General features: G+C 38.1%; 1 protein-coding gene across 1 annotated transcript; it reads right to left on the minus strand.

The window, feature by feature from the left end:
• Positions 1 to 8,100: 8,100 nt before the first annotated feature.
• On the minus strand, positions 8,101 to 13,301 carry LOC100932646 (60S ribosomal protein L34). The gene is made up of 5 exons (XM_003772912.4): positions 13,212 to 13,301; positions 11,221 to 11,294; positions 11,030 to 11,129; positions 10,529 to 10,632; positions 8,101 to 8,244 (listed from the first exon to the last, which is right to left on the minus strand). Exons 2-5 carry the CDS (start codon positions 11,283 to 11,285, stop codon positions 8,160 to 8,162), a joined length of 354 nt encoding a protein of 117 aa, XP_003772960.1. The 5' UTR covers positions 11,286 to 11,294; positions 13,212 to 13,301; the 3' UTR covers positions 8,101 to 8,159.
• Between the last annotated feature and the right edge of the window lie 4,010 nt (positions 13,302 to 17,311).

Genomic DNA, 17,311 nt, shown 5'->3' on the forward strand with positions numbered 1-17,311 from the left:
GGAGAAGTTTCACCATAAATCAAATACGTCTAAAATTTTCCTCTTTAAGCCAATTCTGATGGCAGTAAGATACACATTATGTTCATCCCCTTTTCTCTTTGTGAGATGTAGTACCCCCACTTTATCCTTTTTCTGGTATAATGTCCTTTCCACTTCTAGTTTCTAGAACAAGGTATACATGTGTTCTTTATATATCTTTATAGCAGAAATATAGTTCCCAAGATTTCTTTTTACCTTTTTATGTTTCTCGAGTTCTATATTTGTAGATCAAACTTTTTGTTAAGTTCTGGTTTTTTCATCAAAAAATAGGTGAAATTTGCTTATTTTGTTGAATGTCCATCTTCTTCCCTGGGAAAAGATGCTCATTTTGGCTGGGTAAATTATTTTTGTTGCATACCAAGTTCCTTAGCCTTTTGGAATATCATATTCCAGGCCCTTCGATACTTTAATGTAGACGCTGCTAGATCCTGGATAATCCTTATCATGGATCCTCTATATTTGAATTGATTTTTTCTAGCTGCTTGCAGTATTTTTTCCTTTGTCTGATAGTTTTGGACTTTGGCTACTATATTTCTTGGTGTTTTGATTTTAGGATCCCTTTCAGTAGGTGATCGATGAATTCTTTCAATGTCTATTTTACCCTCTGTTTCTATGACTTCTGGGCAATTCTCTTTGATAATTTCCTGGAAAATAGTGTTCAGGCTCTTTTTTTTCCATCATATTTTTTAGGGAATCCAATTATTCTCAGATTGTCTCTCCTAGGTCTATTTTCCAGGTCTGTTGTTTTCCCAAGAAAGTATTTGACATTTTTTTCCATTGTTTCATTTTTTTGGTTTTGCTTGACTGATTCTGGTGTCTCCTTGAGTCATTCAATTACATTTGTTCGATTCTGATTTTCAATGAACTATTTTCTTCACTCACTTTTTTATATCTTTTTCTAATTGTCTAATTGAGTTTTTAAGTGTGTTGTTTTGTTCTATGGAATTTTTTTCCATTTCACCAATTTTATTTTTTTAGAGAGCTATTTTTTGTTTCCAGTTCACTAATCCTATTTTTCAAGGATTTGATTTCTTTATCCACTCTGTCTTTAAATGAGTGGGATGACTTCTCCAGACTTACCAACCCTCCCGTTCCTTTTCCCATTTTTCTTCTAACTCTCTTGTGAGAGCCTTTTTAATTTCTTCTATGAGATTCATCTGCCCTGAGGACCAGATGATATCCTCCTTTGGGGATTCATCTGGCGACAGTCTGTTTTTAGACTCCTCTGGGTTTAAAGTCTGCTCTCTATCCATATAGAAGCTATCAATAAATAGTTAGAGTTCATTTAGATTTTTTGCTCATTTTGTTAGGGAAGAATCAAAGAAGACCAACTAGCAAACAAAAACAACAACAACAACAACAACAACAAATGGACTGGCTTTTTTTTTGGGGGGGCTGGGTAGTGTTACTGAGCTTCCTCTACAGACTGTGGGGGGTAGCCTTGAGGCACTAGCAGGATAGCAATGGCTGTGCTGTACCTGCATTGAGACTCTGAGAGTGTGCTGAGACACTGTGGGGGGGTGGGGGTGGCCAGGTCGGGAATGACCCTAGCTCTTCAGGGATGTATTCTTCCCCCCCCAGTGTTTTTAGCTTCTCTGCTTGTCTATTGGCTTGCTGCCAGGGCAAAATATCCAATATTGTAGTAAAGCTCTCCCTGCAGAGACAGCTGAGATCACATCCCACCCCTCTCCAGTCTGCTCAGCAGTGGGCTGTCTGCTGTGCTCTTGCTGCCACTGCCTGCCCTCAGCCTGTGCCCGATCTAAAACCATCCCCCACACAAAAACAGACCTTTCCTGGTGAATTTCAAGGATGTCTTCTCTTGGTAATTATTTGTGGGGTTTTTTTTTTCAGTCAAGCATTAATTCAGAGGTTTGTCATGAAATGAATTCTGAGAGAAAATGCAGAGCTTACACAGATGTGTGCCTCCTCTCTGCCATCTTGGCCAGAAGTCTCAGGATCTTATCCCTAGTTGTTTTGACACTATTGTCCTGTTTTGAATTTGTGTCTCAATCTTCCCTGTCATCATAATTTTTTTATGGTCAGATTCTTTGTTGTTTTTGCTCCTCCCTCTCCCTCTCCCTCTCTGGCCTCTTCCATTTCAGAAGTGCTGTCTAAAGCTTCTTGTGTCAGTGACTACAGGCCCTGGCTGTTTACCTGGTGCTACACTGAAGTTGCCCTGAAGCCCTCAGAGGACCTTTGTGTCTGGTGCTGACTGAGGGTGTGGATGGGATGTGGCTGGTGCTGCTGAAAGTTGTAGGGTTCTAGTAGCTTACCTAGTGCTGAGCTAGTATCCTAGTGGTGGTGTCTGGCTTGTGCTGAGGCCAAATGGGTGTTTCTGTTTTTCCCTGGGGCTGTACTAAAGCACATGTTGGTCTGGCCTCTGTTTGCCCAGGGCTACATAAAATCACATGTTGATTCTCAAAGCTAGAGTCTGCAGGCTCCCTTGGTTTTGTCAAGACAAGTAGGGGATCCTGGTGGTGGCATTTGCCCACTTCCCCACACTGTGGCTTGGGATTTCCTGCTAGTTTTTTTGAGGTGGACCTTGCTACTGGCTCATTGCCAAGCTTCCTGTCATGGACTTTGCCTCTTCTCCCCTCCTTACCCAAGTGAGATGGACCCCTCCTGTCAATCCTCCAAATTTCCTAGGCTAAAAAGATTGCTTTACTCTGTCTACTTACTGGTTCTGCCACTCCAGGACCTGTCTTGGGGTGCTATTTTATGGTTGCCCAGAGGTAAACATGGGAGTGTTACATCAATTCACTGCTTACTCCAACATCTTCAAGGGGCAATTTTCTTAGAAAACACCAAAGATTTAAATTCTCCAAGCAGCGGAAAAAAGGTCCATTTTACATATGTGATATAGCATTTATAAATGTCATACATTTATATATATAATATATATTATCAGAGAGAATGCAATATTCAAATGTGATAGACACAATGGAGATGTAATCAATAAAATTTGGTAAACTAATTGGATGCAATTAGGTGGTGAAATGGGTAGAGCACTAAGCCTAAAGTCCTGAAATCAAATCTGACCTCAGACACTTACTAGTTGTATAACCCCAGGCAAATCATCTAACCCTATTTGAAACTAATAAAACTAGAAAACTTTGGAGTAAGATGGGCTTAGAAAGAAAGATAATGAATTCTACTGTGGGAATGTTTATTTTGAAATGCCTCATCAACACAATGATTTCCAGTAGGGCGACATAGTACTGGCATTTAAGGAAAAAATTAGGAATGAGTGTATAGCTTTGAGAATAATCAAGATGATGATAATTATTGAACTGAACCAATGGAGATCACTTAGAGAAGGGGAAAAAAGAGAAGAAAATCCATGACTTGGCCTTCGCAAAGAAAAGCAGTCAGATGTGTGTAGGGGAAGAAATATTGTATATGTATAATCTATGAGATTTCTAGCTATCTTGGGGAAAGGGAAGTAATGGGGGAAAAATCCAGAATTCAAAATCTTTTTGTTGAGGCATTTGGGGTTAAGTGACTTGTCCAGAATTACACAGTTAGGAAGTATTAAGTATCTTGAGATCAGGTTTGATGTGGGGTCTTCCCAAAAAAATGTTAAGTATTACCTCATTATTTAGATCTAACTTTATTTGTATAAAATGTTTTATTTTCATGAGTATTCATCTCAAGCTATAATTATTTGTATATTTTCCTCCTTCCTATTTTTCCTCCCTATCCTTACCTTATTCCTGTCCCTTCTTAATCCTCTGCTTCTACCTGCTATCTTGCCTTCTCTATTCTTTAACCTACTCACCTCTCCAAAAATCTCTATTTTATGCTTTTCCCTCAACCCTATTCCCTTGTCCTCTTCTTTCTTTCTGAATTTAGGTTTTTACAACCTTCTATATGTATATATTGTTCCCTCTTTAACCTATTCCTGGTGAGAGCAAGATTTCTGTATGACCTGCCCTTCCCTCATTTCTTTTTTAAAATATATTTTCCTTTTTTCTTTTTTTTTTTTGTTTCATTTGTATGAAATAACTGTTCCCTTTTAATCTCTTCCTACAGTTTTATATTTTAGAATCACTCCATTATACCCAAGCCTTTCTTGAAAAAACAAAAACAAAACCTTATTGAATTCTGTATAATTGGTTCTTAATGTTTACATTATATTCCTCCTTGGATGTTCTATGTTAATTTTCCCTTAAGTTCTGTTTTTGTCACAAATATCTAAAAGTCTTTCAGTTCACTAAATGCTCCTCCCTCCCCCACATTTTTTTTTTTTTGTTATACTTAACTCTGCTAGGTAAGTTACCCTTGGTGTAACCCCAGCGCTTCTGCTCTAGGAAATAGAGTATCCCAAGACCTATGGTCTTCAACATAATAGTTGTCCTGTAAATCTTTATTGAAGCTTCATATACTTAAAATGTTTTGTTCTTGTTGCTTCCAATCATTTTTCCTTAACCTGGGAGCTTTGAAACCTGGCTGATACTCCTTTAAGCTTTCCTCTTGGGATCTCTTTTAGAGAGTGATTGGATTTTTTTTTTTTTTTTTTTTTGCTTTGCTTTTTCTAGAACTTCAGGGCAATTATATTTAATAATTTCTTTTAATATTGTATCTTTTTTTTTTTAAATCAATTTTCAGGCAGTTCAACTATTCTTACATTATTTTTCTTCAATCTATTCTCCAGACCAGTTGTTTTTCTGGTGGGATGTTTCACATCCTCTTCTATTTTTTCATTTTTTTGAGTTTATTGTTTTTGTCTTAGACTGTTACTAGCTTGCTTTCTTCCTTAAGGTTTTGATTCCCTATTTCAAGTTGGTTGACTTTCTGTTAATAATTTTCTTTTTTCTATCTTTTCCTTGATCTCTTATTATTTTTGAAGTCTTTACGTTCTTCCAAGAACTTTGTTCTTTTTTGTGCTTGGGACCATTTGACAATTCCCATTGAAAAAGGAGTGCTTTTTTAGTTCCATTATCTTCTTCTGAATATGAATCCTAATCTCTCTCTCTCTAGCAACTATCAATGGTTGAGTTCTTCTTTGCTTGCACATTTATTATTTCTTTCTAGCAGCTATTAGTGTGATCAAGTTTAGTCCTGAGGTATGGGGAATTATGCTCCAAGACTCAGGCCCTTCTGTAATTTTGAAGTCTGTCCTAGAACTTAACCTCAGATTTTCATTTCCACTTCTAAGCCTAGACTAGAACCCCTGGACTTGCTGTCCCACAAATGATCTTAGCTCCTTTGGTCCCTCTGATGGTTGCAAATTAGTTGTCCTCTAATTCCTGGAACTGAGCCAGCAGCTTCCTCAGCCCTCTGCTTCTGCATTCACCAGCTGTTTGCTAGATCCTTTTCGTTCAGTGGCAACCTAGTCCAGAAGTGTCTGGTCAGTACACGTGTGCTTGACACCTTTGACAGTAGAAGTTCCTTCAATCTTCTCCTCAGTTGTCAGATCCTCACATTATCAAGATGAGTTTCTAAGGCTGAGGCCATCTCCCAACCTCAGCTGCTTCTCCCTTCTACCCCGTTCCCTCCCCCCCCCACATTTTTTTTTTGATTCCACAGATTTGGTGGGAAATATTTGTACTCAGACTGAGCTTCAGCCCCTGGAAATCAGGTCTTTCCTGGAATCTTCTTAATTTGTCCTAAAAGAACAACTGCTTTACTTTGGCTTTTATTTATTTACCCACCTCTACATTTCCTCTGAGGCATTATTTTTTTCTGGGGAGGAAATTTGGAGAGTCAAAAGTTTTCTAACCTAATCTGCCATTTTCCCAGAATCCTCTCCCCCAGAATAAAATCTCATTAGATTTTATTCAGTATTTATGAATTAAAGTTAAGCTGCCAGAACACTCCTTTATACTTTTCCTTTCTGCTGATGGATGAGATGGAGAGTTAGACATCTGTGATCCTACATATTGATTTGTGTATCACACCCAATTAGTAATGCTCAAATTAATCTCAATTTCCATAGCTATGGAATTTGGACACTTTCTCTGATTTCAAGCCAAAGAACTAATTCTAAAGATGACTTGTGAATAAACAAAATAATGGCATATTGGAACCCATCAGAACAAGTTGTGGTATAGGAAAATAATGGAATATTATTGTTTTATTAAAACGCTGATTTTAGAAAGATCTGGAATGATTCCCATGAATTGATGCTGAGCAAAACAAGTAAGAATGTGCAATGATCAATTATGAAAAACTTGGCACTTCTCAGTACTTCAGTGACCCAAAGCAATCCCAATAGACTTTAGACAGAAAATGCCATCTGCATTCAGAAAAAACAAAGAAACAAAAAAAAAACTAAGGAGAGTGAATGTAAATCAGCACATACTGCAACTCTCCCATGGTTTTTCCCTTTTACTCTGATTTTTCTCTCCCAACATGATGTGTATTAAAATAAATTTACTAGGAAAAAACAGAACATCAGAGCTGTACCTACAGGATAAGTGGAAAATCATATCCTTTAGCTGAGTGGGTTAATATTCACATATATAATGCTGGGATCTGGAGTTTCCCACTTTAATTCCTATGTGCCAAGCACAGTTCTTTAAAGAGATTTATATCCTGCTGGAAACAGAAAAATGCTATCTACTTCCAGAGAAAGAACTACGCAGACTGCAGATTTTCACCTTTCTGTTTTTTCTCTCACAATTTTCTCTTTTTGTTCTGATTTTTCATTCCCAATATGGCTTTTGTTAAAAAAAAAAAAAAATATTGTATATGTATCAGATTGCTAGCTACCTTGGGGAAAGGGAAGTAATGGGGAAAAAAATTTAGTATTCAAAATATTTTTGCTGAGGCAATTGGGCTTGACTAACTTGCCCAGGATTACACAGCTAGGAAGTGTTAAGTGTCTGAGACCAAATTTGAACTCGGGTCCTCCAGATTTTAGGGTCCCAGTTCTTTTTGAAAAAAAAAAAAAAAAACAAAAAAACAACAATATAAAAATAAAAGCAGCACTTCACATCTGGAACACTCTCCATTATTTAAATTGCTTCAACAATTCTATATTCTCTCCATTTTACCTGCTGTCCAATATGTATAATCAAGCAAAGTCTTTCCTTGCCCATATTAAAAAAAACAAACCCCTTCATTCTTCAAGTCATTTAACCCTTTACTGTTCCAGGCAGCTAAAACCAGGCTGCAGGTAGGCAAGTTGCACTGGAAGTTTCCTTTAAAAAGGTCCTGATCTTTAGGGTTTTATTGATATTATTAATTAATTATTGATTCCAGTTTGGACCAACAGGTTCAAGATTAATCAACATGTATTAGATAACCAAATGACAGGAAACTAAAACCTATTTAGGTTCTATTGGCAATTGATGGTGAACTATTTCCCAATTTGCCATTAGCATTCAATTTTAAAAATCAAGATGGACGGAGGCCTGTGGTAATTTGAATGAATAGCAAGTACATGCATATATATACAATGGGGCTGAGAACTATGAATAGGCATTACTAAGGGGACATACAAGGATGACTTGTATTGTAGAAGCCTTCCTTGAAGTAGAGCCCACACCCATACCCACTGGCAGACTAAAAAAATGTCCATGGCCAAAACCCTTTATCTCCTGCTTTTTTTGTTCTGTGGCTCCTCAGAGGAAAGCTTCCTTACTGGAGGGGGTTGAAGTCCCTTTTCCTAAAGATAATCCATTTGCCTTTCTTGCATCATTTTTTAGCAGGGTGCCTAATATATTTTTTTCTCATAGTTTTAACCTCAAAGTTATGGTGACATATAGTCTTAAGTATACACATTAACTCCATCAACAACTTCATCTCTAAAAAAATTCTGGGTACCAAAAGCTACTTCTCAAAGATTTGAGACAACTTAAAGTTTTATTTTAGATTCTTTTAGAAATCAGCTAACTGAAAGTTTCCATTATTAAAATATACATACAACATACATCTAATTCAGTTCTCACTTTAATATATGAAAAATTGGAGCATTTAAGTAACTTCTCCAAAGGTTGCATAAGCTAAGAAATGGGAGAACTAATGAGATTCCTATTCTGTTTTCCTCAGGTAAAAATCTAAAAACTTTTCCACCACAGTATTATAAGGAAGGACTAGAGATAAAAACGAGCCCAGAACACTCAAACACATTTTAATTTTCTTTATCATTCAAAACAAAAGAACCCAAGTCCTTTTTATTTATTCTTTTGACTTTGTGCTTGTGCCTTCAACACCTTCACAACAATTTTCTGCTCTTCAATGAGGAAAGCACGCTTGATCCTGGATGGAAAAACATTTAATGCAAAAATATTTCTGAAATTAAATCTCCCTTCATAAACCTACTAATCAAAGCAAACAATAAACATTTTCTTAAAGCACCTACTATGGACCAGGTATTATGCAAAATGATAGAACAAAGGTCAAGGAAAAACCCTTAATTTTTTTTTTTTTTTAAGCATTTTTGAATTAAACCAGAAACTCAATGAATTCAAGGCTGACATTTCCCCCCAACTTTTAAAAAATATTTTGGTAATTTGTCAGTAATTGATTTCTTTTGAAATCTTAATGCCATATAAAGTTATTACTGAGGTTTCCTAGGTTTCACCAGACTGTCCAAGGAATCCTAAGAACCCCTACCCTAAAGAGACATAGTCACTTACTGTCACTAAAACTTTGCCAGGCAATTATCACAAGTAAGACAATGCTTTTAAAAGCTATTTCATATGCATGCCTCTGTAGTCCCTGGATGATCACACCACTGTCTACCTATAATCTACTATATAAAGGTAGAGAAGATTCTTATCCCAGGATTCAAAAAAAAGGAGAAACAATTAGGGGCTATATAAAGACCTAAAAGTTCAATTTCAACATTATTTATAAATACTCTAAAGTAGCACTGTTTTGTTTTGAATTTCAAATATGAATACAATTTTTTAAATCACTAAGGCTTCCAATGAGTAAATGGTAAAATGAAATCATTTTAAATCCACAGAAACTTGGTCTAAGAACAGATGTGCATGAAGCTGGTGAAGAAGGTGTTTCTTCTCCAACAGCCCAGTTTATGGCTACCTGGAATAGGTTTGCCCTGCAAAAAAACAAAGGCTGAGCTGGGTTATGTTGCCAACCACAGGCCCTTACATAACTAAACACTCCAACATTTACTATGTGATTCCATCCAGAGTACAAGCACTAGTTTGTGTAAAAGGAATTAGCTCTAAATCCTAAATTTGACTAAAATTAAATCCAGTCACTAATCCTCAATGCGCCTTAAATTTGTTATTTGTGTTGGATTTTGTCCTTGGAGTTTTCTTTGCCATTTTCTTCTCTAGAGTGTCCCCATTTTACAGATGGGGAAGTGAGGCACATATGTGTCTGAGGTCAGGTTTGAACTTTTCCTGAATCCAGGCCCATGGAAGGCCAATATATCACTTAGCTGTCCTGGGCCTCGGTTTTACTCCTTAAAATGAAGTAGTTACAAGGATCCAGACTTTTCTAAACTGGGAAAACAATGAACTCAAGTAAAAGAGACAAGGATTTTAGTGCGACTGCCAGAAGAAACAGAAGCCTGTTGAGTCAGGAATTTAAATATTAGGCATTAAGCAGAGGGACTTGAAAACAGATCCCAAGACTATATCTCTACCAAATTATGACAGAAACAAACAAATAGATTTTATGAAGACAAAGAATAAAGAAAACTAGGAAACAGCACCTGAGCTGTCTTACTAAAGAGATTGCTAACATCACATAAAACTAGAAAAATAGGTTAAAGCCAGACTGAAGAAATTTAAATGCTAAGCTGTGAAGTTTGTTGTTTATCAAGGAGGGAAAAAGACAAAAGTTCTAAAGCAGGAGAATTAACAGGATTGGTTGGGTCTGTGCTTCAGGAAGATTTGTGCAGCTGTGGAATAGCTTAGAGGCAGAAAAACTAAAATCAAAAGGCTCCTTCCTTGGTTCCCATCCCTTTCTCCATTCCCATATTACATTTCAAGCAGTTGGTGATGAAGGCCAGTTTAGGGATGAAAGTTCGATTTTGAGAGTCACTGCATGGAAAGGTGATAAGCTAATCAAGGGGATACAAAAGTAAGAAGGCTCAAAAAAAAGAAGGCTTTTTGGAAGAACACCCCTACCTGGGGAGAGGGCACAGATAGCAATGTTAAAGACTTACAAGCAGTTAACAGTGTCAAAAGTTGGAGAGATCAAGAGGAAGATTTTTAAGAGTGTCAGATCGAGCATTTAGCAGTTTGGGCTTCAATACTCACACCAAAAAATCAAGTAGTTAAATGAGGTGCTTTCTACAATATAAACAAACTTAGTCTTTTGATTAACCTAGCTACTATTATTGAGCAATACTGAAATAAATAAAATTTCTTGCTTATCACCCCAATTCAAAGCTTCTTAAAAAAGGTTGACTGGCTTACCCTAAAATCCAGGACAAATACAAATTAACATTTAAAACCCATTAAAAAAAATCAGTTTTGAGCACTATTAACATTTGATATAGCTACCAATTATCCCTTAAGTCAGCCGTTACCCCGTAAAAAATGGCTTTAAAAGTTTTATTTACCTGTCACGTACACATTTAGCACACATGGAGCCACCATAAGCTCTGCTGACATGCTTTTTTGTCTTTGAAAGCCTCATAAGAACTTTAGGTCTCACCGCACGAACCTGCATAATAAAAAGATTTTACATTAAAACATGCTTTTAAAATTTTTTAAACCATAGTGTTTACATTATGATGATCATGTCACTATCTAAAATAGTGTTAAATTCACAATGCTCCCCTCTTACACTAAGAATTTCTTTTCCACTGTTTTATAACTGTTGGATGCCAAATGCCATGGAGAAATTCACTTTCAAATAAGAATTAATCTCCCATTCAGTCCCAATACCTATTATGTGGCAGGTATTGTGCTTGATGGGGGGCATAGAAAGGCAAGAAATAGTTCTCTACCTTCAAGGAACTTGTACTCTATCAGACCTTGATTAATCTGGGAAGAGTCCTCAAAATTACAAACACCAACTTGACAAGATGATTACAGAAAAAATAAATATAGGAACTTACACCTCTAAGTCTTCCTGGGCACACACCACAGGCTGATTTTGGTGCTTTTCCAACTTTCTTGGTATAAAGGTAAACAATTCTGTTACCTGGGGTTCGTGATCTGTGCCAAAAAGAGGAAAGAATTACTGAAGAAATTCAAAATAATGCTTATAAATTAAAAACATGAATACTTACCGCACATGAATACTTACAGCCGAGTTTTGTTGGAAGCTGTATTGTAGGACAACCTACGGCGATATGTCAGACGCTGAACCATTTTTAATTTCTTTAAAAAAAAAAAGGTCATTCTTAGATAAGACACCAATTACTTTTCATCATTTAAAAAGATTTTTAATTCCATATTTTCTCTCCTACCCAATGAGAACGCAAATAATATCAAATGAATGATATTTTATTTTGTCAAATGAAATCATGTAAAACATTTGTATTTTCTATTTTTAATATTTTACTTTTTAAAAGCCTGGCCATCACTTTACAACTTTATCTCTACATGACACTGTCCAGCAAAACGTCAATTTTATAAGTGATAAATAAACTACACTAAAATGATTATATTTAGGAGCTATATGAGGTCTTCCAAGATCACACTAAAAAAGGGACCTAGAAGATCCAAAATTTGGCAGATTAGAAATTTAAGGATTTAAGCAATTTGCTTAAAAACCACACAAAGTGCCTCTAAATCCAGCACTATTATTCTACTGGAGAAACTAAAAACATGAAGTTATTTTCATATTTTTCTTTCTTCAACGTGAGCACATCCCTTTCACAGAAAAGGAGCTGTTAATTACCCCCCTGGCATTAAAGAGAGATTTCCAAAAGCAGAAAAGTAGTCTGACCAGAGGACTTAGAAAAAAGCCAATTATCATCTCTTTCCCAGATTTTATGATTTTAAACTAAAGCTTGAATAAGCTCATCCAAATCATTATTATAAACTGGAATCAGGAAATGTAGCTGGTAGTAGCTTTGACTCCTAGTAAGCTCCTTTAATTAACTCCAGCTCCTTCCCTTTACCTTATTTTTCAGATATAAACCTGCAAATGGCAATGAAAATGCCCATTTTGAGGCCCTACTGTGTGACTAAAGGGAAATCCCTTAATCTCGTTTTCATTTACTTCATTTACTAAATGAGAAAAATGGGACTCCATGACTTCCCTTTTAATGCTTTCAAACTATGATACGATCTGAGATATTGTAGGTATGAAATTTGCTTTGTACAAAATTGATATAAATTGGGATTTTTTGGGGGGGAGGCCCGGATGTGAACTGTGTTCCCTTTAATCTCTGGAGGAAAGGCGATTCAAGGTCGAGGTAAGTTGTCTTATTCAATTATTAATTAAAAACCAGTCTCCCAGATTCATCAGGTGACAGGCTGGGGACCAAAGATCAGCCCCAATATACTTAGCCCTGTATGCCCAGCCATTTCGCAAATCCATCCGGCCAGGATTCTTCGCCCACTAACAAAGCTGCCTTCTTAGTGAAAATAAACCGAAATAAATCTCCCTTTTTTTTTTTATTTTTTATTTTTTTTTTTTTTTGCCACAGACGTCGAGTTTGTGAGTTCTTTTGCAAGGGACCTGCGACCTTGATCAGAGGGTATCTCTTACTCTCAACTCTCGCACCTCATCAAAGTGACTCAAATACATAAAAGGACAAACAAATAAAATAACAAGGTTGTTTTATTTTTTAATGCTCGTCCATTTAGTCCTTCCTGTCAGTTTTCCAATTCAACGGAATTGCCGCCAAAAAAAAAAAAAAAAAAAAAAAGCCGAGTTTTTGTTTTTTAACATTAACGCCGCCAGTCCCCCCTTCTCCCGGCTCCCACCCGACTACGCGGGAAATCCTAGCGACGCCCGCGGCCTTTAAAACGAGCTCTCTACGCTAAGGGAGAGCCCGCTCCCTGCGCCAGGGCCCAAGGCGCCCAAGGCTCGGGCCGAGGGAGCTCGGGAGTCGCGTCCCAGGCGCCGGCCGAAGCGCCCCTTCCGCAGGGAGCCCGGGACGACAGGAACAGCAGGGCTCTGAAGCCAAAAGGAGAAAGCCAGCCGCGCTCCACGCCGCTGTTAGCACCCGTCGGCGTCCCGAGCCCGAGGGAAGCCATCCGCAGCGGCCTCGGTCCCCGGCCCTTGTCGGATGCCGGCGGATTGTAAAGAGACACGAAAGACAGCGAACAGAGAAGGCTCCATACCAGTCAGGCCCGATACCGGAAAAAGGAAGAAAGGGTGGGCAATCTGAGCGCTCCAATAGTGACTTCACAGGCTCTTCCTCGATCCACCCGAGAACGGAAGTTTCAAAGGAGAGGGCGGGTCTGGTGTGGGCGCAGCCATGTTGTACGGCATATTGCCGGCACTCCCGCAAGCCAGCTGATAAGCAAAGCTCAAATTTTACCTTTGACGCTTGCAAGGTGAAGTTCGTTGCCTGTTCTGGCTTCGGCTTCCTTATCTGTGTAAAATAGAGGATGAGGATTGAACCGTACTTCTGAGGTTCCTCCCCTCTCTAGATGATGATGCTAAGCTTTTGTAAAACGTCTTGTTTTACGTTTACATTAACTCTGGGAGGTAGGTGCTATTATTTTCAATTTACAGATAAGGAAACTAAGGCAGAAAAGTGCCTTGCCCGCTATTGCAGAGTTTAAGGCGCGATTTGAACACTTTCCCCCCCCCCCCCCCCCCCCCCCCCCCCCCCATTCATAAAACTTCAATGCTCAGTCTACAATCCCACGGCGTCGAGAAGACAAGGAATCCAGGGCGGGCAAATCACTTTGTCTCCCTGGTCCTCAGTTTCCTCATCTGTAAAATGAAGTCTGGAGTAGCTCACCTCTTCTCGTGCCCTTTTTGTTACCCTGGTGAAGCCCATAGACCCTTTCCCAGAATAATGTTTTTAAATGCATAAAATAAAATATCCAAGGAAATCAATTATATTTATAAATGGCAAAATATTTCTCTTATAAATGTTGTGGACTCCAGCGTTAGGGACTTTCCTTCTGAGAATTGTCATGCAAGCCATGCCAGCAGGTAGGATGGACCCAGGAGGTAGAGGGGGGCGTGGCCTCGAGGCAGGGGGCTGGGTCTTACAGGTGTTAGCGGTTTGCATCCACCTAGGCAGTGCTGAGTGGGCTAGTGGGTAATCCCAGAGGAGAGTAAATATAAATGGCCAGCTTTGCCATTATAAGCAGAAGAGAAGGATGAGGAGAGGAATATGTAAGATATGTATGGCCCTGGTAATCTGTAGCCTCAGTGTGAGAGTTTATACTCCAGGGTTAAGAATTCCTGAAATAGATAATCCCTGGAGACATCTTAACTCCACAGTTCTGTGAAAAAGAATTTGTTTCCAACTTGGAACAGTCATTGTGATAAGGTGCAAATGATGAGGTTAGTGGGTGAGAACTGGGGTGGGCATTCTCCTCTGGTCAGTGCAGCTCCAATGCAGAAAGAATTCGCAAACCAGAAATCTGTGTGTCAAAAAAGGGGGATTTTTATTGTTCACTAAGAAGGAGGCTTTCTTTTTTTTAATATTTAAAAATTTTTTAAAATAACTTTTTATTGACAGAACCTATGCCAGGGTAATTTTTTTACAACATCATCCCTTGCACTCACTTCTGTTCCGATTGTACCCCTCCCTCCCTTCACCACCTCCCCTAGATGACAAGCAGTCCTATATATGTTGAATATGTCGCAGTATATCCTAGATACAATGTATGTGTGCAGAACCGAACAGTTCTCTTGTTGCTCAGGGAGAATTGGATTTAGAAGGTAAAAATAACCCAAGAAGAAGAACAAAAATGCAAGCAGTTTACATTCATTTCCCAGTGTTCTTTCTTTGAGTGTAGCTGCTTCTGTCCATCATTGATCAATTGAAACTGAATTAGACCTTCTCTTTCTCAAAGACATCCACTTCCATCAGAATACATCCTCATACAGTATCGTTGTTGACATATATAATAATCTGGTTCTGCTCATTTCGCTCAGCATCAGTTCATGTAAGTTTCGCCAATCCTCTCTGTATTCATCCTGCTGGTCGTTTCTTACAGAACAATAATATTCCACAACATTCACATACCACAATTAACCCAACCATTCTCCAACTGATGGGCATCCACTCAGTTTCCAGTTTCTAGCCACTACAAACAGGGCTGTCACAAACATTTTGGCACATACAGGTTTCAGAAGGAGGCTTTCTTAGCAGGCAAAACTCCTCATTAGGAATTTGGCAGAGATGGATTGAAAAATCAGGATTATATGAGATCAGTTTTGACCTGGGGTTGGGAGCTGTCTGGGCTAATCAATAGAGAACCATCAAACAGATCTCCAATTGAATAAAATCACTTAACTGGGAGTTTGAAGGCTTTTCTCAGGATCTGGAAACTCCTGAATTGGGTACAGTTTCCAGGCCTCCCAAAAGATCTCAGTTTATGTCAATGGAAGGTGACTGACCAAGATCTCGGATTGATTGAAACAAATAAGATTTGTATCCCCTCTATTCCTGGTCAGGGAACCGAATGATGAGGTTTGGCGCAGGGCAGAGAGTCGTGGAAACCCCTTCTGGTTGGTGCAGGTCCTTCAAAAAAGAATTTGTGAACCTGAAAAGTTAGACTGGCAAAAAGTTTATTGTTGGATAGAAACTGGTTTGCTAAGAGATTGATACTTATAGTATCAAAGTCCCATTAGGGAAATGGAGTCTGGCACTGAGAAGAGAATGCCTTCTCAGCCAACAGTGTCCTAGCAAATCGCTTGGGTCTCTGCAAGGAGTGAGTTTAAGGAAACTTGTTATATAGGTAGCTCTTGGTGGGGGGCCGGAGCTGAGCTGATCAGACCAGAATTTCTCAATTGAATGTAGAATTTCAAAAAGATCAGTGGGAGTTGATTTGCTCTTGAATAGTGTTGCTTCTCTCATCCTAGGAGGATGGGCCGTCTTTCTAGACTCCTTGGAGCCTGGGAGATCCTGATCTCTCAGATCAAAAAGGGGACACAATTTAATTTTAAAGGGAACAGTTTCCATAAAGGGAACACAGTTTCAGAGTGATAATCTTATAGGGAATACAGCTTCAGTAAAGGGAACAGTTTCCCTCCTACTTCAGAATCTCTTATCTGGGAGTTTACAGGCTTTTCCCAGGTCTGGGAACTCCCTGAAGGGGATCCAGGCCACCCCCAAAAGAAAATATGTGGTGGGAGAAATATCCCCAGATATAACTGGGGGTTATATATAATGTTCAGATATAACTGAACAATTCTAGCACTCATATCATGAAATTTTGACTTATAAGAAAATCTAAATCTAAAATCAAAATCTAAAATTTTGACTTAGAAATTGAGTCCTTTTTACCAGCAAGGAAACTGAGGCTTAAATGATTTGTCCAAGATTTCACAATTAGAGTCAGAAACAAGATTTCAACCCAAGTCTAGACTGCTAAATTGTTTTTCTTTTTAACACATCATACTCAATTGGCATGTATTAATTGATAGGCTTTTCTTTTTAGCTGTGAACAAATTATGATCCATTTGCCTCAAACAGCTTTTATTCTACTGAAGAAAAACAACATGTATAGAGATTTTAGCTAGCTAGGAGACCAAGTCAGAAAGACTCATTTTCATCAATTCAAATCTGGCTTCAAACACTTACTAGTTGTGTGAACCTGAGCAAGCCATATAACCTCTGTCTTAATTCAATGGAGAAGAAAATGACAAATTATTCAAGTATCCTTAACAAGTTTATCTTTAACAGATATCCATGAACATTTTGGTACATGGGTCATCAACTAAACTACATCATCAACATGCCTGACACTATACTAAGCACTTTACAGATATTATCTCATTTGAGCCTCACAATAATTGCCCAAGGAGATAGGTGCTATTATTATCCTCATTTTACAGTTTAGGAACTGAGGCAAACGGAGATCACTTGCCCATGATCATTCAACTAGTCAGTATCTAAAGCTATATTTAAACTTCCTAATTCCAAGCCCATTGCTCTGTCATCTGTAACCAGTTAGTTGCCTAGATACATAATTTCTATTTTAGGAGGAAAAAATAGCAAAGAATAAGAAAAACTTTCTTGTCATAATTACTTCCATGTTATCAAGACAATGATAATATAAATATCCATTTGACGGGGGTGTGAAACCACATTTTGATCTGTAAAATTAACACTTAGAAATTCTGTCCCCTTTGATTCCTGGCCTCCCAGACTCCATAGATTCTAAGAGAGAGAGCCTATCTCCCCAACAAGTTACACATCATTATTCAATTGGAAATCTTGGTCAAAAGCACTCCATTGATCTTTTGGAGA

The sequence above is a fragment of the Sarcophilus harrisii genome, chromosome 6 (genome assembly GCF_902635505.1).
Source record: "Sarcophilus harrisii chromosome 6, mSarHar1.11, whole genome shotgun sequence".
NCBI classification, from domain to species: Eukaryota; Metazoa; Chordata; class Mammalia; order Dasyuromorphia; family Dasyuridae; genus Sarcophilus; species Sarcophilus harrisii.

Bases quoted from the DNA above. Each gene is read 5' to 3' on its own strand.
- LOC100932646 (XM_003772912.4), bottom strand. From the start codon at position 11,285: ATGGTTCAGCGTCTGACATATCGCCGTAGGTTGTCCTACAATACAGCT. The intron at 11,130-11,220 runs GTAAGTATTCAT...TTTTTGGCACAG, and splicing joins GCTTCCAACAAAACTCGGCT to ATCACGAACCCCAGGTAACA. The intron at 8,245-10,528 runs GTAAATAAAACT...TTTTCCATCCAG, and splicing joins GCTAAATGTGTACGTGACAG to GATCAAGCGTGCTTTCCTCA.